This window comes from Megalopta genalis, chromosome 6 (genome assembly GCF_051020955.1).
Source record: "Megalopta genalis isolate 19385.01 chromosome 6, iyMegGena1_principal, whole genome shotgun sequence".
Taxonomy (NCBI): Eukaryota; Metazoa; Arthropoda; class Insecta; order Hymenoptera; family Halictidae; genus Megalopta; species Megalopta genalis.
The window spans coordinates 2,626,204-2,650,106 of record NC_135018.1 but is presented as its reverse complement, the minus strand read 5'-3'; the positions used below and the strand labels follow the sequence as shown (position 1 = coordinate 2,650,106).

The following is a 23,903-nucleotide window of genomic DNA, read 5'->3' as shown; positions in this document are numbered from 1 at the left end:
GTTGACTGCAACTCTAATAATGCATGCTGCAGAGAACAGCGAACGTGTTGATTATTAATTATATAATATTATTAATATTATTAATTATATAATATTATTAATATTATTAATTATATAATATTATTAATATTATTAATTATATAATATTATTAATATTATTAATTATATAATATTATTAATATTATAATAATATTATTAACAATTAGATAATTGGAAATCTCTTTGAGAAGTATCTAAGTTACTGTAATTATACTATGTATACGTTCGCGTTTGTCTTCGTACTTTGTTTAAATGCAACGTTCTTATGAAACATATAATTTAACAGAGAATATCAAAGTACATATACATATATCGTTTTTAAACAGTTAGCTGTGACGAGTACGACGAGTATACTCGTCAGAAACAGCTTGTTTATTAACTTAATTAATTGAAACTGCTATCTTCAATATCTCGCTAAATTTTCATCGCAGGAAAAAATGTCGTCAGAGGGAAACATTATTTCGTTTGGCATTATTTATTTTCACCTGAAAACTGTGTAAGTGTACAACTGATCGTGTTTCAATTTTCAAATTATTTTCACTTTTTAACACAATCGACGTATAGATCCTTAATCAGATTTCTTACAGTTTTGGGGGGGATTTTGTATGTATCATGCAGTTCGTTTCAATTCCACAATAATATTGAAACGCTGTTTACAACGAAATATCTTTTTCGAGATTGAATCGAATTGTTTGAACGTTTTTTTAGATGTTAGACGAAGTAGTTCACTAGTTCACTACACAAAAATATTTGCGAAAGAAAAAACTGAAATTGTTTCGAATGTAAAACAGAATAAAATATAATGTTTTCGAATCTTTTTATCCGAGTTACCGATTGTCGCAACTATAAAAACGAGCTGCACAATCTGAGCGTCAATTAGAACGAATTTATCGTACAGCGCGTGTTTCTGGACATTGTGCTCTCGATTTCTTTGTGCAATTTCTACTCGCGTGAAAACGAATACAGTAATGTCTCCCTAATTGACGCTCAGATCGTACACAAAAATGGACAATTTGGAAAGAGGAGATACGATTATTCGAGCCATGCGGTTTATTTTTGTAGTTATAAATTGTCCGCAATTATAAAAACGAGCCGCAAGGCTCGAATAATCGTACATCTTGCCAAATTATCCATTTTAGTGGACAATCTGAGCGTCAGTAAGGGAGACATTACTGTACTACTCGTACTCCCGTAAACACTCGAACGGTACAGTAATGTCTCCCTAATTGACGCTCAGATCGTACACAAAAATGGACAATTTGGGAAGAGGAGATACGATTATTCGAGCCTTCTAACTCATTTTTATAGTTACCAATTGTCAACAATGATCAAAACGAGGTGCAAAGTTCGAATAATCGTATCTCCTCTTCCCAAATTGTCCACCTTTGTGCACAATCTGAGCGTCAATTAGGGAGACATTACAGTGCCGCGACATCTTGAAATGATGTATCTCGTAAGTTTAACGAATCTGTTCGGCGTTCGTGTAATATTTAAAAGTCTTTGTGTCTTTCTTAAATGCTTCAGACTTGATAGGTGTGTGCGTAAACTTCTAGCAAGAATGGTTAAGATGAGTGTAGAGTGGTGCATGGATCAGATCCAGAAAGGCATGAACAGTAATAATATTTGTAATCCGAAGGAAGCATTTTTATGCTACGTTTCAAAATTCAGACCCTTTGCATCGAATACAAGAACATCAAATAGGACATCGACATGTTGCATACCTGAAAGGAATCGGACGATTAAATCTCGGAAAACAACTGAATCGTGTACGAATGAAACGTGAACGGGGTGCTCGTTTTTTTGTACATTACCGTAGTAAAACCTAGGAACGAGGGCTGAAACATTTTCGCAAGCGTGACCATGCAAGATTTCATGCTTCTTCTCAGTATTAAAATGATTAGCTTCTGTGCTGGCACAGGCATCGAGTACCACTGCGTATCGTATCTACAAAAATTCACAGAATTCAGAATTCCGTACAAAATATTCATTTCTTCGAAAGTTCATGTAACGTGCTAATGTAATTGCTTCTATCTAGATCGAACGATTTTTTAATAGCAGTTTGACACTGTTTAATGTCGACATCATTAATTGATAATTACGAGATCGATAAAATTGAATTAAATGAACTTCATCTGCGCGTTTATTTAGTGAATAAAACGAATACATTTTAATTTACTACGTACGATGTAAAACCAAGACCGATTAAAGCCAGAAAATAAAGACATATCTTATAATAGTTACACGGTTTTTTTCGCTCTTCATAACCGATTTAGTCAGAATCTCGATATACAGTAAATTCTCTCCAATTGTTACTCAACGTGTACAGCAAATTTTTCGCCCCTAATTCGCGCTCAGATTGTGCAGAAAAATATGAACGATTTGGGAAGAGGAGATACGATTATTCGGGCCTTGTCAACAACTAACATTAGGTTAACATTAATCCAACATCAAACATATTAAGCAAACAATTCTGATAATATTACCGGAGTCGCTTGAAGAAAATGTTTTAATACGCACGTTACTGTAAACATCTCGGAACTATGGTCAATCAACTGTTGCGAAATGAAGTTGCCGAAGTATAGGTAGCTGAATTGGAAAATTAAGGAATAAACTGCTACTAGAATGTCCCAAATATTTTTCGTCACTCTTATAGCCTGAGAGAACTGAAGAAATATAATATGCTGAATTAAAAACGTGCATGCCACCGAATCACAGCAGTAACGTATCATAAGTGCATAATCCCTCTTTACAATTATATCGATCAGATATTAACACGTTCCGTGCCACGTGTACCATCGATGGTACACGCTTGCATGTTTACTTAGTGAACTGAACAAATTGTTTACAAGAAATTTAGAACCGAAGAATCAATTTCCACCGCAAGAATGGTCGTTGATAAGTTTTTGTTACGTTGTTATGTGTACGAGAATTAATATATAATTGCACGTAATACATCAAGTTTTAGTAAAATATCAAAGTGTGAAGATTCGAGTAAAAAAAGCTCGGCACGGAACGTGTTAATGGCGCGATTAACGTTCATCGTAAAAATTACGTATCTATACATATTATTCAAAAGATGTATGGCTGCAATACTCGATTATATTGCAGTGATATATCCTACGACAGGGCTCGGAATTAACCGGCACGCAGCACGAGGAGCGCGAGAGCCACGCCTCCCGACTCCCGTCGCGCGTCTCGCTCCCCGCTGGTCGCCTCAATGCTACACGCACGCATATAAAGCAACAGGCACACCCGCCTGAGCTGCTCTGAGCCGAAAGAAGCGATCACGGAGAGCGAGACGGGAATCAGTGGGCGTGGCCCTCGCGATCCTCACGTTGCATGCTGGTTAATTCCGAGCCATGTTGTAGGATATGTCACTGTACTATAAACGAGTATTGCTGCCATACTGTACACATAACATTGAAATACGAAGCACAGATAATCCTCGTATAACAGGGTAATTAAAAATTAACAAAAGAGTATAAAGGGTAAAAGAAAAATTAGGATCATCTACATGATCTAGATACTAGACTCTTTTATCTGAAGGATTTTTAAAAATAATAACCTAACAGCCAAAACATTCTATTATCGAATAATTTCATTCTAGTTCTCTACTAAGTGATAATAATAATAAAATAAAATTTCAATAATGCAACGTTTAAATAATAGAACGTTTGAGTGCCGAAAAATATTGTAAAAATAAATATTCGGATAAGGGAGTCTCTATTCTATTATTATTTTCGACACAGTAAATTCGTTGACATTCTATTAACCACTAAGAATGTCTATTGTACTCTAAGATCGTATAATAATAATAATAATAATAATAATAATAATAATAATAATAATAATAATAATAATAATAATTTTTATTAGAAATAATACTTCATAACAACGAAGCTCAGTCTATTCTTGTTAAAATTTATCCCTGAAAAGGCATCGCTGTCCTTATTTTACGAGGATTGCCCGTAGACGATTATTACAACGATTAAGTTGCAAATATTTTGAAAAATAATTGGCGAGTTACTCACACTATATATAGTCATTATTATCCAGCTCACACCGGATGCAAGGAAAAAAAAGGAGTATACCGAGTATATTTCCTGTTGGATATCAGCGAACCTTCCAAAATGAATGATTATTTAGAAGTTATTTACGATTCAATCCGAACGATTCTTAAACATTAATTTATAAACGAATGTTTCTTCATACTGACGCAATAGCTCCTTGATGGGTCAACACCGCGTTGATGAATCTCGTACGAAATAAAAATTTTTCTTTCGTGCTGACCGCGCGTTGCAGACGGTAGCTACGAGAAGAATGTTTCGCTTGTAAGATCGCAAGATTCTTGAGTGTATTATGCGTTCAACGAGAACTGGCACAAAATGTAAACAGAACGTTCACGTGATCGGTGTTGTGATTGCCGATTGCAAGCGGCTGCTGGACTACGATGCTCAGGGACGAATTTTAGTGGACCCTCGTCGGGGACCCTCGAATGCAGAGGGTGGCCCGTTAAATTGCCCTAGCTCGATCATGCGTTGCTCACATATATATTTTATGCTATATATATTTTTATGCTATATTTTATGTTTATATTTTATGCTAGTTCTCGTTGCACGAAGTATAGACTGTAAATTTTAATCTAAAATAAAAATTAAGCGAATTGCAAGGAACGTTTTACCTTATCCACAGGTGAATTATGAAATAAATATTTTATTTTGATAATTAAAAACACAAAATAAAATAGCTTTTATTTGAGTAACATAGAACGCAGAAACAAATGGAATTTATTGTCTTATAACGTAGAGGAAAAGTAGATGCTTCGTTTTAGATTGTCGAAATAAATTTTGTGCTAGTAAAAATAAAAATTATCTTATTCGATAATGATAATAAATAAAATAAATAAAATACTCTCCGAACTATGGCACAAATATTTTCAGTGTTTGTCAAAATAAAATACCATTCGAAATATTATCTTAAAAATTTGTTAGAACACATGGAACGTTTTATGTTTAAAACGTTGCATTCTTTCGAGCAAGTAAAATATTTTGTTTTCGAGATAAAATTAATATTTTCGTTGACGCTCGCATCATTATTCTTGAGGAGTATGGAAGGGTCAATATAGTAAATTATGGAAGAGAAAAAGATGAACCGAGATTTCTGCGAGGAATATTGACTTAAAAAAAAATCATTTCAACTAGTAATTAGTGCAAAGTGGATTTTTTAACATATAGAATTTAGGCATCAGTTTGCAAGACGGAGAATCTTACCCAGCTATTTTGAACATGGCACAGTTGTGCATTATAAACATAACGTATGATCCATCGGTAACTATTATTAGCGTAATTCCCACGACGGCAACGACAGACACAAAAATATTGATCGGTACGAAGTGCTCAGCCGGATCGATGACGAAAAATTCGGCTAACATCATGAGTTCTCGGGGACGTGATTCGTTCAACGGCATCACGATATCAAGAATGATCGGCGTGTATCCATACGTTACTAGAGCTCCCCCAAATGGTACTGAGAATACTGTGATTTTCGAACGGTAGATTAATGAACACGAGTTTAACCCTTTGCACTCGAGTGGTGACTCCGAGGCACCACTAAAATTTGTTACATCACGTTTTGAGATAATTTTGATATTAACAAAGTTTAGATTCAAAAGATTGTTAAGAGTGTAACCGTTGCGTGGGCCCCAAGAGTCTGTGGCGTCGCATCGCTCGCCACTGCTCACCCGCTATCTGAGCGCGGCGGCTAGCAAAGCAAAACACATCTGCCTTCCTAGTCCTCTAGCAGGTCTCGGACGAAACGTTTCCCCCTCTCTGTTTCCCAAACATGGCGTCATAACCGCCAAAAAGTACTATTCACGGTAAAAATACTATATATAAATTAAGTATGAATTAATATAATTAATAATTAATATATATATAATTTATATATATATATATATATATTATTATATATATTATATTATATTATATTACTATTATTATATCTATAATATTATTATTATTATATATATAATATTATATATTATTATGTTATATATATAATAATAATAATTAAGTATAAATTAATATAATTTAAGTATAAAGTACTATTCACGTAACAGTTGAATAAAGTTGCCTATTTATATTTCTTGTTTTAGATCGTTGTTCGACTGTCACAACGGCCGTGGATAGTACTTTTTCGCAGTTATGACGCCACATTTGGAAAACAGGGAAGAGAGGGGGAAACGTTTCGTCCGGGACTCGCTAGAGTACAAGGGAAGGCAGATGTTTCACTTTGCTAGCCGCCGCGCTCTCAGGTAGCGGATGTGCAGTGGCGGAGCGATGCGACGCCACAAGTCAATTTCATGTACGTAAAATGCATTTTGTCATATGAAATAAAAATACTGTAAGTTAAAAAAATGATTTTATATTTACAGTTAAAATAGTTTCGAGTGTAAAGGGTTAATAGAGGAACGACTGTAACGTCGAGAAAGCATTCGGTTTGAGGCGCTGCTTTCATTTTTCTCTTACATATATAAGCGTTCAGCAAGAATTTGCTGAATACGGTGTACTTATTTAACACGCTGTACTCGTCCATGTTTTCCAATGCGTTCCAGTCACCTTCGATGCGTGCAAACAAAAACTTCACCTAACGAATAGAAATCTCGTATTACGAACAATACATATAGCGGTTAGATAAAGCATTGCAACAAATTCTCCCTGATCGATGCTCAGATTGTACAGAAAAATGGACATTTTGGAGCGTCGATTAGGGAGACTTTATTGTATATACATCGCGTATTCGCTGCTGTTAACTTACTTTTCTCATTTCAACATACAACATTAGATATTTGTTGAATAATGATATAGTGGCATTAATGAATAACCACGTTTTAGATATCTCTTGTAAACTGTATCTAGTCATACACAATGCGGCCACCTAAAATTGTGTTAATAATAAATCACTTAATAAATAAATAAATAGATGAAGAAAATAATAAATAAAAAAATAGATAAAATCACTTAATAAATAAATAAATAGATGAAAAAAATAATAAATAAAAAAATAGATAAAATCATTTAAGAAATAAATAGATGAAAAAAATAATAAATAAAAAAATAGATAAAATCATTTAATAAATAAATAGATGAAAAAAATAATAAATAAAAAAATAGATAAAATCACTTAATAAATAAATAGATGAAAAAAATAATAAATAAAAAATAGATAAAATCAGTTAATACAGTAAATACATCCCTGATACAGAAATGCCTAACAGTAACGACATCATAATTTAGTTACCAATAAACAGGATAGCACACTTTAATATTAATGTAATTTTTACTTAACATTGCAACTATGGTTTTGTTTTTATAGAATCTTGCAAAATACCACTAGAAACATACAGAATTGCATTTCGCCGGTCTAAACAATTTTATTTGAGAGAGAAGAATTTTTATGGAAATACAGTGGGACAAAATGATAGCATATTTAACTGAAAATTATGTTTAGCAATAAATCAAGGAATGAGTGGGGACAATTAGAGCAAGAAACTATTAAAAAAACTCTATAAATCTTTGTCAAAGATAACGGTGACTCTTAATATATGTAAAGTAGGAGTCACAAAATGTTAATCATTTTAAATATCATTCGCTAATTCATTGCTAAACATAATTTTATAAATATATTAATATTTATATATATATAATTTTTATATTAATATTTATACATGAATATACATAACAATATTTAATTTTAACAATTCTATTTCATTCGCGTATGTTTATAGTGGTATTTTCGTTGTAATGTTAAATAAATAAATCTTGGTTGTAATGTTAAATAAATAAAAACTACATTAATTTTCAAGCGTGCTATCTTTTTGTCCCAGTGCCTTCAGTCGCGCGAAACAAAAAGCAATCGTACTATTATTAATTTATTGTAACTGTTAAGAAGAGAGAGAACTCGAGAAGTAACGCAGAAAATTGTATTACGTAAGAAATAATCCGCAGTAATATAATAATCGCAATTAATCGAACATCGAATCTCTCGAATTTACCTGAAGAACTGTGCACATGAAGAAGCAATAAAGCATAGCCAGCCTCACAAGTATCTCCGGCGTTGTAGCCTCCGTGTTCCATAGCCTGAGAAACTTCAGGACAACATAATTGAGCTTATAGTAACGATAGCTTGTGACGTTCATCCTCGTTCGAAGGTTCGCCCGCGTCTGCGTCGAAACATTCGGCGATCCCTCCGCCTTACTGTCGCTTCTATTTCCTCGAGAAACATACCTCCCTCTGACGTATTCGCGGAAATTCCGAATAAATTGCGGCGCAATTGTGCACCGTAGAAAAAAAGACAGTGACATATCGAACGGTCGAATTCCTGAAAAAAAAAATGTTACAAGCAACGCCGGCTTTAATACCGTCTTCGCATCCGGTCGGGGAATGGCCGTGGATTTTCGTGGCATTTCCTTAACTTCTTGATGCACGTTTTTCCTTCCGTGCGACCCCCGTTTTATGAATGTTTAATGTTCGCGGACGCGACCAGGCTGTGTACGTTCTCCACAGCTGAGAAAAAACTGTTAGTCTTGTTTCAACGGTTGCGCCACTAACATCTTGTCTTTTCGACAGCGCTTCGCGCCCGCCGACACTGGATAGTGATTATTCGGACTGAGAAGTGGACTGTAAAGTATTATTTTTAAATAATAAGAGCGACGAATATGTTCGGACGAACGTACAGTGGCCCACAGAAGTGATGGTAATAGCTTTTGAAACGCAACTCTTTTTCAACCGGTTAACTGTGTTCGACGAACAGAATTCGTCGTGCGTAAAAATTAGTGACCTGTGGCCATTTCAATTGTAACTTTAGTGAGAACGAAAACATATTCACAAATTTCACGATGTTTAGAAGGTGTTTATATTGTTACTACATCTATTAATAACAAAGTGAGTATTTTCCTTCTGGTTATTTTTCAGGATAAATAAAAATAACAGAAATTAATTTAGAAAAAAATCATGAGATAGATGACAAGCGGAATCGCATTGATAATATTAAATTTTATCAATGAGTAAACTGTCCTTTTTTTTATTGTCTCAATTTAACAACTATAGCGTTTATTTAAATCTCTCATACAATTCTATAAAATATTATTATTTTCAGTTGTTAATATTATTGTTTAATAAACCTTTCATTCGCTAACGTCCTGTTATTCGAATACATAATTTATATATTTATATTATATTATAATATTATAATATTATTTTATTATTATTATATTATATTATTATTTTATTTATAATAATATTATAATATTAATTTATAATATCATATTATATTGTATTTATATATTTATAATTCGAATACACAATTCTTTTATAGGTTAGTGGAGCCGGTTACTGTGGGGCGACTAATTGCTGCGTCTCCGCATTGTTCACAGGCACAATTAATCTTGTATTTATCGAATAAGCCATGTTAAATTTTTCTATTCTTTTATTTTATTTATTTTTTAATAGAAAATATTTACTACGATGATAGTTGGTAGAACAATGTTACTTAAGAGAACATTACAGAGAATTCCACAATGGGTCATGGGACTATCGATTTATTTCTAGAGGGTGCAAAAGTGAGCTATGGGGTAAGTAAGTTCTGTTCGAAGTAATCGATGCGCTGTCGCGTCAGAATCGATAAAGCTGCAACTTTCGATATTACCTGCGCACGGTGGTGAAGAATGCAACATGTTTTCACCAAAAATTCAATTTTTGAACATTTTCGACCGAGGGAAATGGCTTTTCTTACGAAGTTTCGATCAATCTCTTGAAGCTTCAAGATTTGAAACATTACCTCTCAAACGACTCTGCTATTAGATTCAGTGTTTTAAACATAAATTGCGAAATTGAAAGAAAAAATACACAACTATATTAATATACCAATATACAGCCATATTAATATATTAATATACAGCTATATTAATATATTAATATACAGCTATATTAATATATTAATATACAGCTATATTAATATATTAATATAAAATATTAATATCAAATGTGATCCTTAAAACGGTTTAAATTGAACTTTGTTAGACATCGATTTAATATTAATTCTGAAAGGACGTCATAAGCATTATTTATGATTCTTTTCAGATTTTATTTTAAAAAGCGATCCTTTTTTTTTATTAAAAAAAGGTAAGTTTGTTTTAATATAGTTATATTAATATATTAATATACAGCTATATTAATATATTAGTATACAGCTATATTAATATATTAATATACAGCCATATTAATATATTAATATACATCTATATTAATATATTAACATAAAATATTAATATCAAATGTGATCCTTAGGGTTTAAATTGAACTTTGTTAGACATCGATTTAATATTAATTCTGAAAGGACGTCATAAGCATTATTAATGATTCACATTTCAGATTCTATTCTATAAAAAGCGATCCTTATTAAAAAAGAGTAAGTTTGTTTTTTACTTTTATGCATTTATTCTCGCACTTTGTAATATTAAACATTCCAACATTCGGAGGGGCAATGAAAAAACTTAAAAATTCAATCAAAAATGATCGGGGCTCTCCCGCCAATCCTGGATCAGGTCAACGCAAATCTCTGCGCTCCGCCGGAAGCCTTCCCTCCTTGTCTGCAGAACTAACTTGAACCCGGAGAACTAAGTTCACGGCGCAAAACACTTTTGTTCCGCGCTGTTTGTTGGAAAGAAGAACCGAGGGAGCTACGTGCAGTGAAATATTAATTTCGCCAGGAAAATTTTAATGGTGTCCCTTACAAGAACGCAAAGCTACCTCGGAGAAATCTTGGCCTTCTTAACGTCTGCTAATTATTCCCGCAACGAAATTCACATTTCTCTGGAAACTAATTTCGAGGGAACACCATACGCAAACATAATTTCCGAAATGAAGGAAGGGGACGACGATATGGAATATCGTGTCCTAAATTCCGAAATGAGTTAGATTTTAACGATGTTAACCCGTAAAAACGAACGCGTTTTATACATATATATTCTTACTACGAGACCGCCATTTTATACACGTATCAATATGTATACATAGTAAATTAGTAAATTAGTAAATTAGTAAATATGTATACATGGTAAATTAGTAAATTAGTAAATATGTATACATAGTAAATTAGTAAATTAGTAAATATGTATACAGAGTAAATTAGTAAATTAGTAAATATGTATACATAGTAAATTAGTAAATTAGTAAATATGTATACATAGTAAATTAGTAAATTAGTAAATATGTATACATAGTAAATTAGTAAATTAGTAAATGTGTATACATAGTAAATTAGTAAATTAGTAAATATGTATACATAGTAAATTAGTAAATTAGTAAATGTGTATACATAGTAAATTAGTAAATTAGTAAATATGTATACATAGTAAATTCTCTCTAATTGACGCTCAGCTTGGACATAAAAATGGACAATTTGAGAAGAGGAGATACGATTATTCGAGACTTCAATGGGAATACTTCCGCTTCTGTGATTATGGGTTAATTACAATTCACGAGAAGCATTACAATTCACGAGTATTTAACAATGGTAAGTAGAATCACGTTTGCCTAAAATTTGTTCGAACTAGAGCATTCTATTGTTTCAACAACTCGGATCAGGTGTATAGCTGATAATGTTAATATCGCATCCTCAATACTACATTCCCTGGTAAAAAGTATTCGTACACCTTTTAAAATGCAATAACTTCTCCTAAATGACTTGAATTTTGTTTTAAATGTTAAAAGTATACTAGTTTGCTGTGCAATGGGCAAAATACTTCTAGTTAATTTCGCTATTATTATACTTGGAACGAGACCAAAAAATAAGAAACACTTGTTCTTTAACTATTTTATTTGAACTTGGAACGAAAATTTAAAAAATGCGTTTCGTAGAGCTAGGATAAAATTATAAAAAATATATAATTTTATAATTTTATCCTAGCTCTACGAAACGCATTTTTTAAATTATATAATAATTATAATATATATATATATTATATATATATATTTCATTACTTTATTTTACTATTTTATATTGTTATTTTTTATAATTTTATATATATATTATATATTTATTATATATATTATATATATATATATATATAAAATAGTAATATAAAATACAAATAATAAAATATAATAATATATTATATTTTATAATATATTATTATATTATTAATATATAACATATAATAAAATATAATAAAATATAATAAAGTATAATAAAAAGAGTTAAAAAGCGAGTGATTTTCATCTTTTGTTGTCACTTTACGTAATAGCAGAATTAACAACAAGTATGCTAGTCATTCTATCCCATAAACTAGTTCCATTAACACTTGAAAAAAGACTCAAGTCAATTAGACCAGTTCGAAAGAAGTAATTGGGTTTTAAAAGACGATTAAATACTTTTTGCCAGGGGTTGTACAACGATCCCTTGCCTCATACGTGTACCACAGTCTATACTATTGCAGTGTATATAGATTACGTTTTCTCCGCTACCGTTATCAACGTGTTCTCACACTGAATGAAGCAACCGGTGCATAATGTACTATCAATTACGGTTGTCCCATACCTCCGCTACGCCTGTCGTCATTCCGATGCAAGCGACGGTATAATCGATTCGAAGTGTTCGCAGCCCATGGCAGTCATAACACGTTCCAGCAACACGTACCGCACGCCATTAAATAAACTTCGACAAGTAATTTCCCATTAAAAGTCGTTTATCACTTTCGAAACAATTGTCCTCTACAACACGGTAACGGGGACTTTTTAATCATCGAACGGCGGACCTTTCCGATCAAATGCAACCGGCTATACTTACGATCGTTTAGCCTTCTTATTTATAATTTTGTTTTCGTCAGCATAATTTTTATGGCATTCCTTCTAGACGCGTTAGTTTTTCTATGGGCTTTCTCTCTTTCTCTCCCTCTCTCTCTCTTTCTCTCCCTCCCTCCCTCCCTCCCCCCCCCCTCTCTCTCTCTCTCTCTGTCTCCCTTCCTCCCTCCGTCTCTCTCTCTCTCTCTTTCTCTCCCTCCCTCCCTCCCTCTCTCTCTCTCTCTCTCCCTCCCTCCCTCCCTCCCTCCCCCTCTCTCTCTCTCTCTCTCTCTCTCTCTCTCTCTCTCTCCCTCTCTCTGTATATATATATATATATATATATATATATATATATATCTATATCTATTTATATCTATCTATCTATATATATATCTATATCTATCTATCTATCTATCTATATATATATATATATATATATATATATATATATATATATATATATATATATATATATAGAGAGAGAGAGAGAGAGAGAGAGAGGAAGAGAGGGAGGGATATATATATAGGACACGCGTCGAAACACGAGAACATTGAAATTAGTTGTCAGATACTTGACGTGTTCGGATATCAAATTTTCCATTCTTTTATTTTATTTATTTTCTAATAGAAAATATTTACTATGTCTTATCCGATAAAGTTAATCGGGTCCGACCAGACCCCGTGTCCGCCGTTCGAACGTTAACTATCGGTTTGCTTCTCGCTCGCGTTGCGTCGATTCTTTCTGTTACTTATTCTCTCAGATGAAGGAAGAGCATAAAAAGCGTCAGCATCGTATTGCACATCTAAAATGAAAGGAGACGCCGGTTTACGCGACGCAGGATTCGACGATACGTGAATAATAATACGAGCGTGATCTCTTTTTACCGATGTGAGCCCTTCGAACGATGACACGAAGATGCCCTTCTTACTGTACGTGCAGTGTTTCGTGGCTCGCTGTAAAATTAAGATGTAGAACTTTTGTATCTCGGGAGGGCACTCGTACCAGCTTGAGCAGTATCTAAAAGTTTCAAAAGCAAAGATTTCATTTTTCTGTCGTCGATTGGAAACCGTCGGAAGGCGACGTTCTTTCATAAATTAATTTCAAACGATTGAAAAGTTTTAAATCGCAAAAATTTTGTAATTACGGAAATTGAGAAGATCGTAACGAATCCAATGAATCCTCTTGGACGTCACGTGAAGAAAACGACGGCTGTTGTACAGGCTGTCCCAAAATTATGGTATTTCCGGGACAATAGCGATTCCTGAGGCCATTTGAAGTAACTTTTTCCTGTACAAAAATTTTCTCCGAGGCATCGTTTACGAGTTATCAACGAAAACCAGTGACCAATGAGAGGCAAGCTCGTCGCGCAAGCCTAGTTCCGCTGATTGGCTCGTCCGCCTCGCGTTAGCTGATCTTGCCTCTCATTGGTCACTATTTTTTCGTTAATATCTCGTAAACGAAGCCTCGGAGAAAATTTGTGTAAAGGAAAAAGTTGCTTCAAATGACCTCACGAACCTCTAATTTCCCAGAAATATCATAATTCTGGGACACCCTTATTGCCTCGTGTACCGCGAGGAAAGTATTAACATCGCATTGCGCGTTATTAATATTTATTTAACATTGACATACTTACGCATCGTAGAGAATATTAAAGCTATGATCGATCACTCTTTGCCCACAAATTGTTCCGAAAACTGCGTAAACGAGGAAAGAGGTGGCCACAAATATCGACATCGTTGCGAGTCCGAAATTCATCGCTCTTAGAGCATTGCACAGCTGCATAAACGATCGCATAACATTAACATGCGCAACTTTCGACCAATTAGGTAACGATTCATAGGGAAATTGTAATAATAACGATTGCATTACGAACGCCATAATGTGCAATAGATAATTAGAAACGAGAAATACACGACGTTCCATTGTTAAAACAAAATTTCATTCTGCATTGAACGTTCGTTGCATTCCGCGTTCGTGCATTCCGCACACGACTTCTAAATCTACGAAATTGTAGTTTTGTATATTGTAAAAAGTTTCTTTGGAAAACGGTCCGATTGTTCGGTGCAGCTAGCGATATAAATATAATATAATAATATAAATATAATATTATAATATATATAATATAAATATAATATTATAATATATATAATATAAATATAATATTATAATATATATAATATAAATATAATATTATAATATATATAATATAAATATAATATATATAACATATATAATATAAATATAATAATATAGAGTAGCGATCATAAATTTAAGAGGAGGAATTCGAATCTCAGTTATACGCGCATTGTGTACCAGTGTTATCTATTCATCTATTTTGTTTCGCTTCGAAATCTACAGTTAAATGTCAGAAATTTGGCTGGATTGAAACGAGGTTCACTCCGAGACGGAATCGAAATACAATCGCATTTTTTCTTTTTTCTTTTTGGATGATTTGCGACGCGTGAGACGTCGTTCTCGAAACGATTTGCATCGAATTTTCCAATTGCTTCCCAATTTCTCTGTTTCTCTGATTTCGTCTTAATCTTTTTTTTTTATTTATTGTACGCGTCGATGATAGCGAAATCATAGTGATACTCACGTTCAGCAGAGCCATGCTCAGCGCAGCAATGCCGACAGGAATTACCACGTTGTAACTATAGCCGAAAGTATCCCACACGTTGTTCACGAACCTCCAACAAACATTACACGCTGAGGGGCTAATTCTATGAATAATGTGGTCGTCCATGTGGTGCATTAAATCCAAGAGTGTACCAACTTGATTGTCTTCACGTGCACGCGAACCGCCCAACATATTTTCGAACGGATTCTACCGTTTCGCTTCGACGTACAATCTTTCCCGAAACTTATCTCGTGCACGTGTTTCAACATTCGCCTGTTCAGAGAAAAGTCCCATGAATTGCTCGTCGAGCATAACCGCTGAATTAGAGGACCATGTCGAAAAGAAGACTCAACATTATGGAGCGCATAGTATTCGCCAAAAGATAGGACGATACGTAACACAGCGATGTCTCTCTAATTGACGCTCAGATTGTTCCCAAAAGTGGACAATTTGGGAAGAGGAGACACGATTATTCAATCCTTGCGGTTCATTTTTATAGTCATGAATCGTCGACAACTATAAAAACGTGCTGCGAGGCTCGAATAATCGTATCTTCTCTTCCCAAATTGTCCATTTTTGTGCGCAATCTGAGCGTCAGTTAGGGAGACATCACTGTACTTTTTTTTGACAATGCGTTTCCGATGTTAGATACGGTAAGTTCACCCTAATTGACGCTCGGCTTGGAAGCAAAAATGGACGATTTATATCTATCGTCGTGATTACGAAGAAAATGCTATGGCAAGGGGTTGATAATAATAATTAATATAATAAAATAATAAATAATCTAAAATAAAAATAATCTAAAAAATAATAATATAATAAATAATAATTAATCGTAATAAAAACATTCGACGCGTGCTTTTCAAATTTGCTTCGATCTACAGTCACTTCTCCCGGAAATTTACGGAGGTCCGAAGTGAAAAACCGGCAAATCCGAGAATACTAATTCGCGATTCTTCGGGCCTCGCGGCTCTTTTTTATAAAAACCCGGGATAAAAAAGGCACAAAAAGGCAGCGGCCGGCATGCCGGTGCACATTAATATGAATGCATAGCAATTTAGGCAAACTTAACTTTTTTATTTCTAATTTTTTGCCACGATTCGAAGGCAATTCGAAGGCCACGCGTCATTTTTACATGTCATTTTCTGATCCAAATTAAGGTTGCTAGAACCATTTTTTTTTTGCAATCATTCTGAAACGCTTTGCATCGTTCTGGTAATTGCGTAGCAAGTTTCTCATTTCGTCTACACAAGGACTCGGAATAAACCGTGTTTCTTACCCCACGATTTTGAATAATGCGCACGCGTGTTCCGACAATAGAAGGAAACAGGTCTCCGTCGCAATCCATACGTAGACAGTGACGGCCAAGATCGTAGCCGCGAAAAAGCCGACGGCGTGGTTGTAAATTTTACGTCCAAGATGTTTGGCCAGGTAAGAGTAGAGAGAAAGCTGTGCCAGTCTTTCGGGTATATGGTACACGAAGTACGTCGGCGTTCTTATTAAGATGAAATAACACGAAGCGCTGAGTACTGAAATTAACAAACCATTAAACTCCATCGTTTTTTATGTTCTATCAGAAAACTCGAAATCGATGATAAGACTCAATCGAAGTAGCTAATAGTTTTAACGATTCGTTATAGATGGTAATAATTAGTATAATATAATAATTAGTATAATAATTGTTATTGCTAAATTATTGTGTCATTATTATTATATAATATTATTATATATTATATATTATATTATATTATAATATAATATTAATAATAATATTATATGATATTATAATATCAATAATAATATTATATAATATTATTATATATTACAGATTATATTATAATATAGTATTAATAATAATATTATATGATATTATAATATCAATAATAATATTATATAATATTATTATATATTATATATTATATTATAATATAATATTAATAATAATATTATATGATATTATAATATCAATAATAATATTATATAATATTATTATTATATTATTATTATTATATATATACTGTTAAATTATAGAAACTATAAAAACCGTATTTGCCTAGAAAATATTTGAATAACGTGTAAATAATATTTAACTGATATTTGAATAAATAGATAAATATATAATTTAATAGTCTTATAAATTCTCTATAATTTATAAACAAATACGGTTCAAACCCGGAATCGCGGTTCGTGGCCCCCTCCCCTCCCCCACGTTGTGCGAATTCACTGTAAAATTCTACGCAAATTCTTCTGTATATAATTCACATAAATATCCGCGCAGTCTAACGATCACCCATTATATTTCCATTATTCTGTCGTTCTTACATCCGATTCCTATAGTTAATGCACACACGCGGCTCGAATATTTACGTAATACTTCCGTGTCCTCCGTATTGTCCTTCATTAATTCCCAGTCGAGTCGAATCCCGGCGAACATTGTTCTAACCTGGATATCCGGAATACCATTTGAATGTCAAGCTTGCGACGCAAAGGATATATAGTTATCGGTCGACTGCGGATTTTATGCATTTATGACAAAAAACGAATGGGAGCAATTCGAAACAGTGGACGAATTGAAATAATTGAAGAGCGTCGATATATTTATTTTCAACCGGTTGAAATGATATACGATGATGCTTGCAATAATTGCAAGAAATAATAATCTCTTTAATTATTTCTTGCAATTATTACACTTATTTCTTGCAATTGGTACAGACAATTTTTGATTTCGCATAAATATCCGCAGTTTCGAAAATGCTTAAAAGATTACTGCATAATTCTATCGTCTCTCTTATCTATTGTAAATTCTTTGCAACTTGTTGATACAAGCTTTTTCAAAATGCAAATACCAATATATATATAAAATAATATATATAAAATAAATAAATATATATATTATATATATAATTATATAATTATATATATAAATAATAATATATTTATATATAAATAAAAATATATATATATAAATAAAAATAAATATATATATATAAATATATATAAAATAAAAGAGTGAGTTGAACACACAATAATGCATTTTGTATTTTTATATATATATATACAAAAATACAAAATGCATTATTGTGTGTTCAACTCACTCTTTTATTTTTCCATAAATCTGTTCAAGCGAATAAAATATTTCACGAGCTGTGGTACATCAGCTCTTCAAATTGTACGCACTGGATTTTATTCGAACGTTAGCTATATAGGCTATTGATAAAATTTCAATCTCATAAATAAAATGTATTTGATCGCGTAACGCAACGTATCTGAATTTTATCGGGTTGTATTTTTAGGTAAATTAAGGGTTCCTTTTGAAACCGATACGAATTGATTTCACCTAATAATTTAAACACGAGGTCAACGTTAATTCCGATTTCGTGGATTCTCTGATACCCGTGTCAGAATATAAATATAAAATATGAAAGAAGAAGCACAGATTTTCCGTGGTTATTGCAAATACCAAATTCATCGCGGAATATTCGTTTGATTCGAGCCAAATAAAAATTCATGCGAAAAATTCATCGTCAAATTATAGTTTTATTGTTCGACCCACTTTTATATTTGCCAGCGCCTACAATTTAGGCTGTACATACTCACTGTACGCGAGACAATCACGAGAGTGCACGATCGAACAAAATCACGTGTTGTACAGTTAAAAATAACAATTGCTCCGTTGAAGCTGTCACTCACGTTTCCAACGTAAAGATGGTAGCTGATGTACTGGATCATGACAATCAAATGCGTTAGAAAAATCGACAGGATGCACAGCGTGTCGCTGAAATCATGTTCGGGCGAGAAAAGCAGTGACAACTAGAAGCATATATGCAATTATAACAATCATATTCGGAGAATAGCAATAGAAGCTTGCCGTCAACGTTTCTTGTATATTTCTATGACGTGATTAACCCTTAATGCTATAATTTATACTATAATAATACTATAGTTTATACTGTAATTTTACTATTATATAAATTTCTTCTAAATAATAACAAAATCTGATTCTCCCGTTATGAAAATCTAGGAATGGAATTAAGTGAAAACACGGGAGAAATAAAAATTGCCTTGTAAAACGAAGAACAGAAATCATAGAGATAACATAAAAAGAAATCATAGTGAAATCATAGTGAAATCATAATGAAGTCATAGACCCACTCTAATCAGAAATTTTCTGTGGATTCGAAATAATTGATGAAGCTCGAAACCAGTGAATTTAGGAACGGGATCGTTAGGTTAACCAGTCGGCTGTGTTCGACGAGTACACTTGCCACAGCTAATTGCATAAATTAACAACGAATTTACAATTTTCTAAAAGCTGAATCTAGCGAAATTCGGCGAAATTTAATCCTCGTCTGCGAAATGTAAGATTTGAAAACTGCAATGCACAACAGTCTTGATCGCGAGGAAGGAACAACGGAAGAAGATACAACATTGTGGCTAAAAATGAAGTGAAATTATTGAAGAAAAAACCCAAAACGTTTTAATAATACTCAATTTGAATTGAAATAGAATAAGATGCGAACCGAGTAAACGTTGCACAACCGGGACGAAAGTGAAAAAGAGAAAGAAGCGATTCCGCGCACAAAAAGTGCAACACAAACGCGAAGTTAAATACACTTTCAGTAGACACTACTATAATCGGAATATGGCTTTTTCACTTTCATTGTTTCACTATCATCGATCGGCACAAAACTACGTGTCACAAAGTCCAAACATCGAAACGCGACAGCAGAGTGTACGCGTTCGAATTTCGGGCCGCAGATTTGCCGCAGCGAGCAAAGGAACACTAATTTTAACACTAATTTTAACACCGGATTTGCGGAGCTGTTTTATACAAATTTATAAAAGTAACGACGAGACATTTGTTCTTATTTTTGACGCGTGTTACGGCGTGTTACTCGGAGATGCATCTTTTCGATCCGAATAACCGCGAATTAAAAAACCTAATGACCGGTCATTTTTGCGGATTCTGTAAACCTAGTGTCAACAATGTCCCAAATAACAAAAACAGAAACCGCGCCTGTTTATTCTCGCGCGATGTTCACAAAAATATATCACATACAAATCTAGAGAGCTCAAACGCGAACAAAAAGCGTAGAAAAACTCCGAAAAACCCCCGAAAAACCGAAGGAAAAATCTCTTGACGATGCGCCGCATGAACGCGGCGCTGAATAAATTAAACGAAAGAACGAAAAAGAAAGCAAAGAATGCGCGCGAGAACGATGCGATTAGAACGCGAAAGCGTCGTTCTGCACTTTCAGTTGAACTTCGCACGAGCGTTCACTTCTTCGAATGACGAAAAAATCGAAAAAACACGATGATTTTTTCTTGATGAAAAAGAAAATCGAAACTGCGAGAACACCAAAAACGATGACTATAGTTCGAACACTTTCGAGAAACATTCGAATCCGTCGCACGTTGTTCACACCGTCAGCTTCCGCGGCGACGCGGCGTTTCCACTTTCACAAAAGAACTCGAACGTGCTCGCACGTTCCGGTCGCCGTAAATTCGACATTTCGAAATCCGCCGTTGTGTTCCCGATATTTTGTTTCGCGGATGTTCGACGCGCGAATTCGATTTACGATTATCGGCGGGGCACTGCGCGCGGACGAACGAGACAACGGCGAGAGCACAGCCGGAGCCGGACGAAGCTTCCACGCGTCGATCTAGAGTTACCTCGGAGAGCAAGCCGGCCAGCGTCAGCAGATAGAAGATGAGCTTCCGGGCGATCTGAAGCCGCGGATAGGCGGTGGGCCATAGGCCCATCAGCAGGAACAGCCGTTTGTGGAGCGTGGTGTCGGGACCGTTCACGAACATCGTCGTGGCACGTCGGGATCGCGACTGCGGCACGATCGATTTGCCAGCGTTTTTATATCGTCGCTCGCCCCCTTTCTTTTTTCTTTCTCTTTTCTATTGAATTCACGGCGAACCGTTTTCGAGGGACAGTCGCCGCAGAATGATTGACAGAGGCTGTAATTTCGAGAAGTCAGCGGCCGGTCGCGATTTCTCCGTTCGCGAGGGTGGAAAACGAAATGCATTAGTGATGAGCGCGGGTGTCGTCCCCCCCGACGTTTCGAAAACGTCGTTTCCTGCGCGTAGAATTTTTTAGTTGACGATATCCACCGGTGACCCTGAATAATACGTGCCTCGCACGCACATTATGTCATTTCGATGTGGGAACACGTTTATATGTTGCGCATCCCTAGTCGTTCATTGATCGCGCCGAATCGATTCGTTTGTGGATTCTTTTTAATTGGCGTTGTCGGATTAGTTAGCTACGAAACGAATTTGTTATGTGCGGCAGAATCGATCGGAATTGGTGGGTAAACTGTCGTTAACAATTCGTCGAAGTTCACAGTTTCGTGTTCGTCGCTGTAACGTTTATGTATGAATTATTATGTTGTATTAATATTAAAGTCGATCAATTATGCATTAGTTTCTTTTTATCGCGAATTCGTTGATCTATATTGCACAAGCGTCTAGCACCGTTCTTGAATGTTCACTGTTTTATAGCTTTTGGTTAATATGTAATCGATAAATTAGAGCTAAGAATTTGTTAGTATGTTTTTTTTTAAGTTAGTTATTTAATCATTTCTCGATATAGAAAGAAAATTGAGAATTCTAAGACGAAGTCAACTCCATAAAACAGAAAGTGGAGAAGTGTGATGAAATAATATTAAAATATTAAAATAATAATATTCAATAATATTCGAGTGATTACTTTACGATTATCATAATACATTGTATTATTAGTAGTATAGTAGTATATTATATTGTTATTATATATATGATACATATTATTATATATAATATAATATAATAATAATATAATATATTGTTATATTATATTATTATATGATATATATTATATTGTTATATTATATATATTATATTGTTATATTGTATTATTATATACTATATATATAATTTAATTTAATACATATATATATATATATATATATATATATATATATATATATATATTATAATATAATAATATAATATATTACATAATAGCATAATTTCAGTACAATTTTATATTATTTCCGTGTAACACAAATTATCCTAATATATTTTTCAGAATACATGTGTCCACTGTGTGATGCACACATAATCGAAGAAGCATTAAATTTCGAGGCGCTTGATATCCGTGTATTTAACGTCCTGAAAGGACAAACATTTCTTCAACTGTGGTAAACGTAATATGAAATCGATATATTCCTTTCCTCGGACACACAGTATTAATTATCTTTTATCGTGGCGTACTCCGATATGAACGTAAAATGAAACATGTTCGAAGCCGAGAGGTGCCATAAAAATGAGTATCGATGCTCGGTGAAAGAATGGTGAAACGTGTTACCGGTGAAACGTGTCACGCGAGGGGAAAATCAATGTGCCCTTCTGACACAATGCGATGAATGAACAGGCGAAGACGTACGTTCTACGACCGGGGCGCTACGTTTGTGTTGGAATTGCGATCAATTATAACAGGGACGCGTCGAAATATCTGTTACAACGGCTCCGTTACAATGACCGCGAAAGCATTGTTCGCGCCGAACGAATTGAAGAAATTAAAGGGTATTTCCTGTTTATTTATTATTTTCTTCGATGTAACTCTTCTCAAAAAGAGAAGAGCTTACGGCTCGAATCGAAGGTATATAAAATACGAAAATGCGTTATGTTGGTCGAAAATTTGGTAACGTTATGGTTAAAGTGTAATATTATAAAGTGTAATGTTACAGTTAAAGTTAAAGTTATGGTCAAAGCAGAAAGAGCTTGTAGAGCACGGAAATGCAAGATCGATGGACGACGAAGATATTCAATTATTATGAATTGACGAAAGAATTAAATGAAACACAGCATCGTGAGAACAATGTAGAATACATGTGTCAACGTTCAATACGAAGTACTTTAATTACTCACCGTCACGTCAGATATATTGTACTCATTTCACACGTCCCATACGTGGCTAATTATAAATTTGAGAAGTCGGACATAGCGTTCCGTTTCCGAAGGTTCGATTTTAATCCTTTGCACTCGAGTGGCGGTTCTGAGGCGCCACTAAAAATTGCTATACTATTATTCTAAATAATCGTAACAGTATCGGATTCGTTAATAATTTTTAAAACTGTTGAAATCGCAATTATTCGAGTTGCTAGTAAGTTCAATTTCATATGAATAGATTGTATTAGCCTTTTAGGCACGACGCGCCACTATAGTGGCTTTCGCGGATGTCATCTTTCAGAACGACGCGCCACTATAGTGGCTTTCGCGGATGTCATCTCTCTGGACGACGCGCCACTATAGTGGCTTGCTCTAGTAGCTCACTCGCTCATCGTTTGAACCAAATAATCGTCTTCATATGCATTGTTTCACACTTCTTTTATCTTAACATCGATTTGCAACA

The 23,903-nt window shown here is 34.0% G+C and overlaps 3 protein-coding genes and 2 long non-coding RNA genes across 9 annotated transcripts in view; 2 read left to right on the top strand and 3 right to left on the bottom strand.

Moving 5' to 3' along the window:
- Positions 1–7,019, top strand: part of LOC143259632 (uncharacterized) — a 27,693-nt gene extending 20,674 nt beyond the window's left edge. For all 3 annotated transcript variants that reach the window (XR_013033652.1, XR_013033651.1, XR_013033650.1), the window contains 2 exons: positions 6,194–6,402; positions 6,473–7,019. This is a non-coding gene — a long non-coding RNA (uncharacterized LOC143259632). The remainder of the gene's footprint in view (positions 1–6,193; positions 6,403–6,472) is intronic.
- LOC117223883 (alpha-Mannosidase class I a) overlaps positions 1–23,903 on the bottom strand; it is a 406,723-nt gene that overhangs the window by 80,932 nt on the left and 301,888 nt on the right. The gene's annotated exons all lie outside the window — the stretch shown is intronic.
- On the bottom strand, positions 496–11,976 carry LOC117223912 (uncharacterized). The gene is made up of 9 exons (XM_076522734.1): positions 8,093–11,976; positions 6,856–6,975; positions 6,567–6,684; positions 5,310–5,574; positions 4,256–4,348; positions 4,071–4,161; positions 2,557–2,702; positions 1,851–1,983; positions 496–1,760 (listed from the first exon to the last, which is right to left on the bottom strand). The coding sequence occupies exons 1-9, from the start codon at positions 8,501–8,503 to the stop codon at positions 1,704–1,706; spliced, it is 1,434 nt and encodes a 477-aa protein (XP_076378849.1). The 5' UTR covers positions 8,504–11,976; the 3' UTR covers positions 496–1,703.
- On the top strand, positions 8,842–23,903 carry LOC143259633 (uncharacterized). Its single transcript, XR_013033653.1, has 6 exons — positions 8,842–8,981; positions 9,415–9,486; positions 9,606–9,670; positions 10,470–10,506; positions 11,478–11,613; positions 22,578–23,903. It is a non-coding gene; the product is annotated as an uncharacterized LOC143259633 (long non-coding RNA).
- LOC117223913 (uncharacterized) lies at positions 13,360–22,219 on the bottom strand. 3 transcript variants are annotated; one of them, XM_076522737.1, is made up of 9 exons: positions 21,173–22,219; positions 19,190–19,309; positions 17,822–17,942; positions 16,779–17,028; positions 15,656–15,772; positions 15,479–15,569; positions 14,513–14,655; positions 13,764–13,896; positions 13,360–13,681 (listed from the first exon to the last, which is right to left on the bottom strand). In XM_076522737.1, the coding sequence occupies exons 1-9, from the start codon at positions 21,311–21,313 to the stop codon at positions 13,628–13,630; spliced, it is 1,170 nt and encodes a 389-aa protein (XP_076378852.1). In that variant the 5' UTR covers positions 21,314–22,219; the 3' UTR covers positions 13,360–13,627. The 3 variants fall into 3 exon arrangements, with proteins under 3 accessions (XP_076378852.1, XP_076378850.1, XP_076378851.1); XM_076522735.1 differs by having other exon boundaries at positions 13,360–13,896; XM_076522736.1 differs by having other exon boundaries at positions 13,360–13,896; positions 17,867–17,942.

Excerpts from the sequence above, each read along its gene's own strand:
- LOC117223912 (XM_076522734.1), bottom strand. The coding sequence starts at position 8,503 with ATGCCACGAAAATCCACGGCCATTCCCCGACCGGATGCGAAGACGGTA. Across the intron at positions 4,349-5,309 it reads GCCATGTTCAAAATAGCTGG|CTACCGTCTGCAACGCGCGG; the intron begins GTAAGATTCTCC and ends TTCTTCTCGTAG. Across the intron at positions 2,703-4,070 it reads TAATAATGACTATATATAGT|TTCTCTCAGGCTATAAGAGT; the intron begins GTGAGTAACTCG and ends ATATTTCTTCAG.
- LOC117223913 (XM_076522735.1), bottom strand. The coding sequence starts at position 21,313 with ATGTTCGTGAACGGTCCCGACACCACGCTCCACAAACGGCTGTTCCTG. Across the intron at positions 15,773-16,778 it reads GCATTATTCAAAATCGTGGG|GCGAATGTTGAAACACGTGC; the intron begins GTAAGAAACACG and ends TTCTCTGAACAG. Across the intron at positions 14,656-15,478 it reads TGAGCATGGCTCTGCTGAAC|CTGTGCAATGCTCTAAGAGC; the intron begins GTGAGTATCACT and ends TCGTTTATGCAG.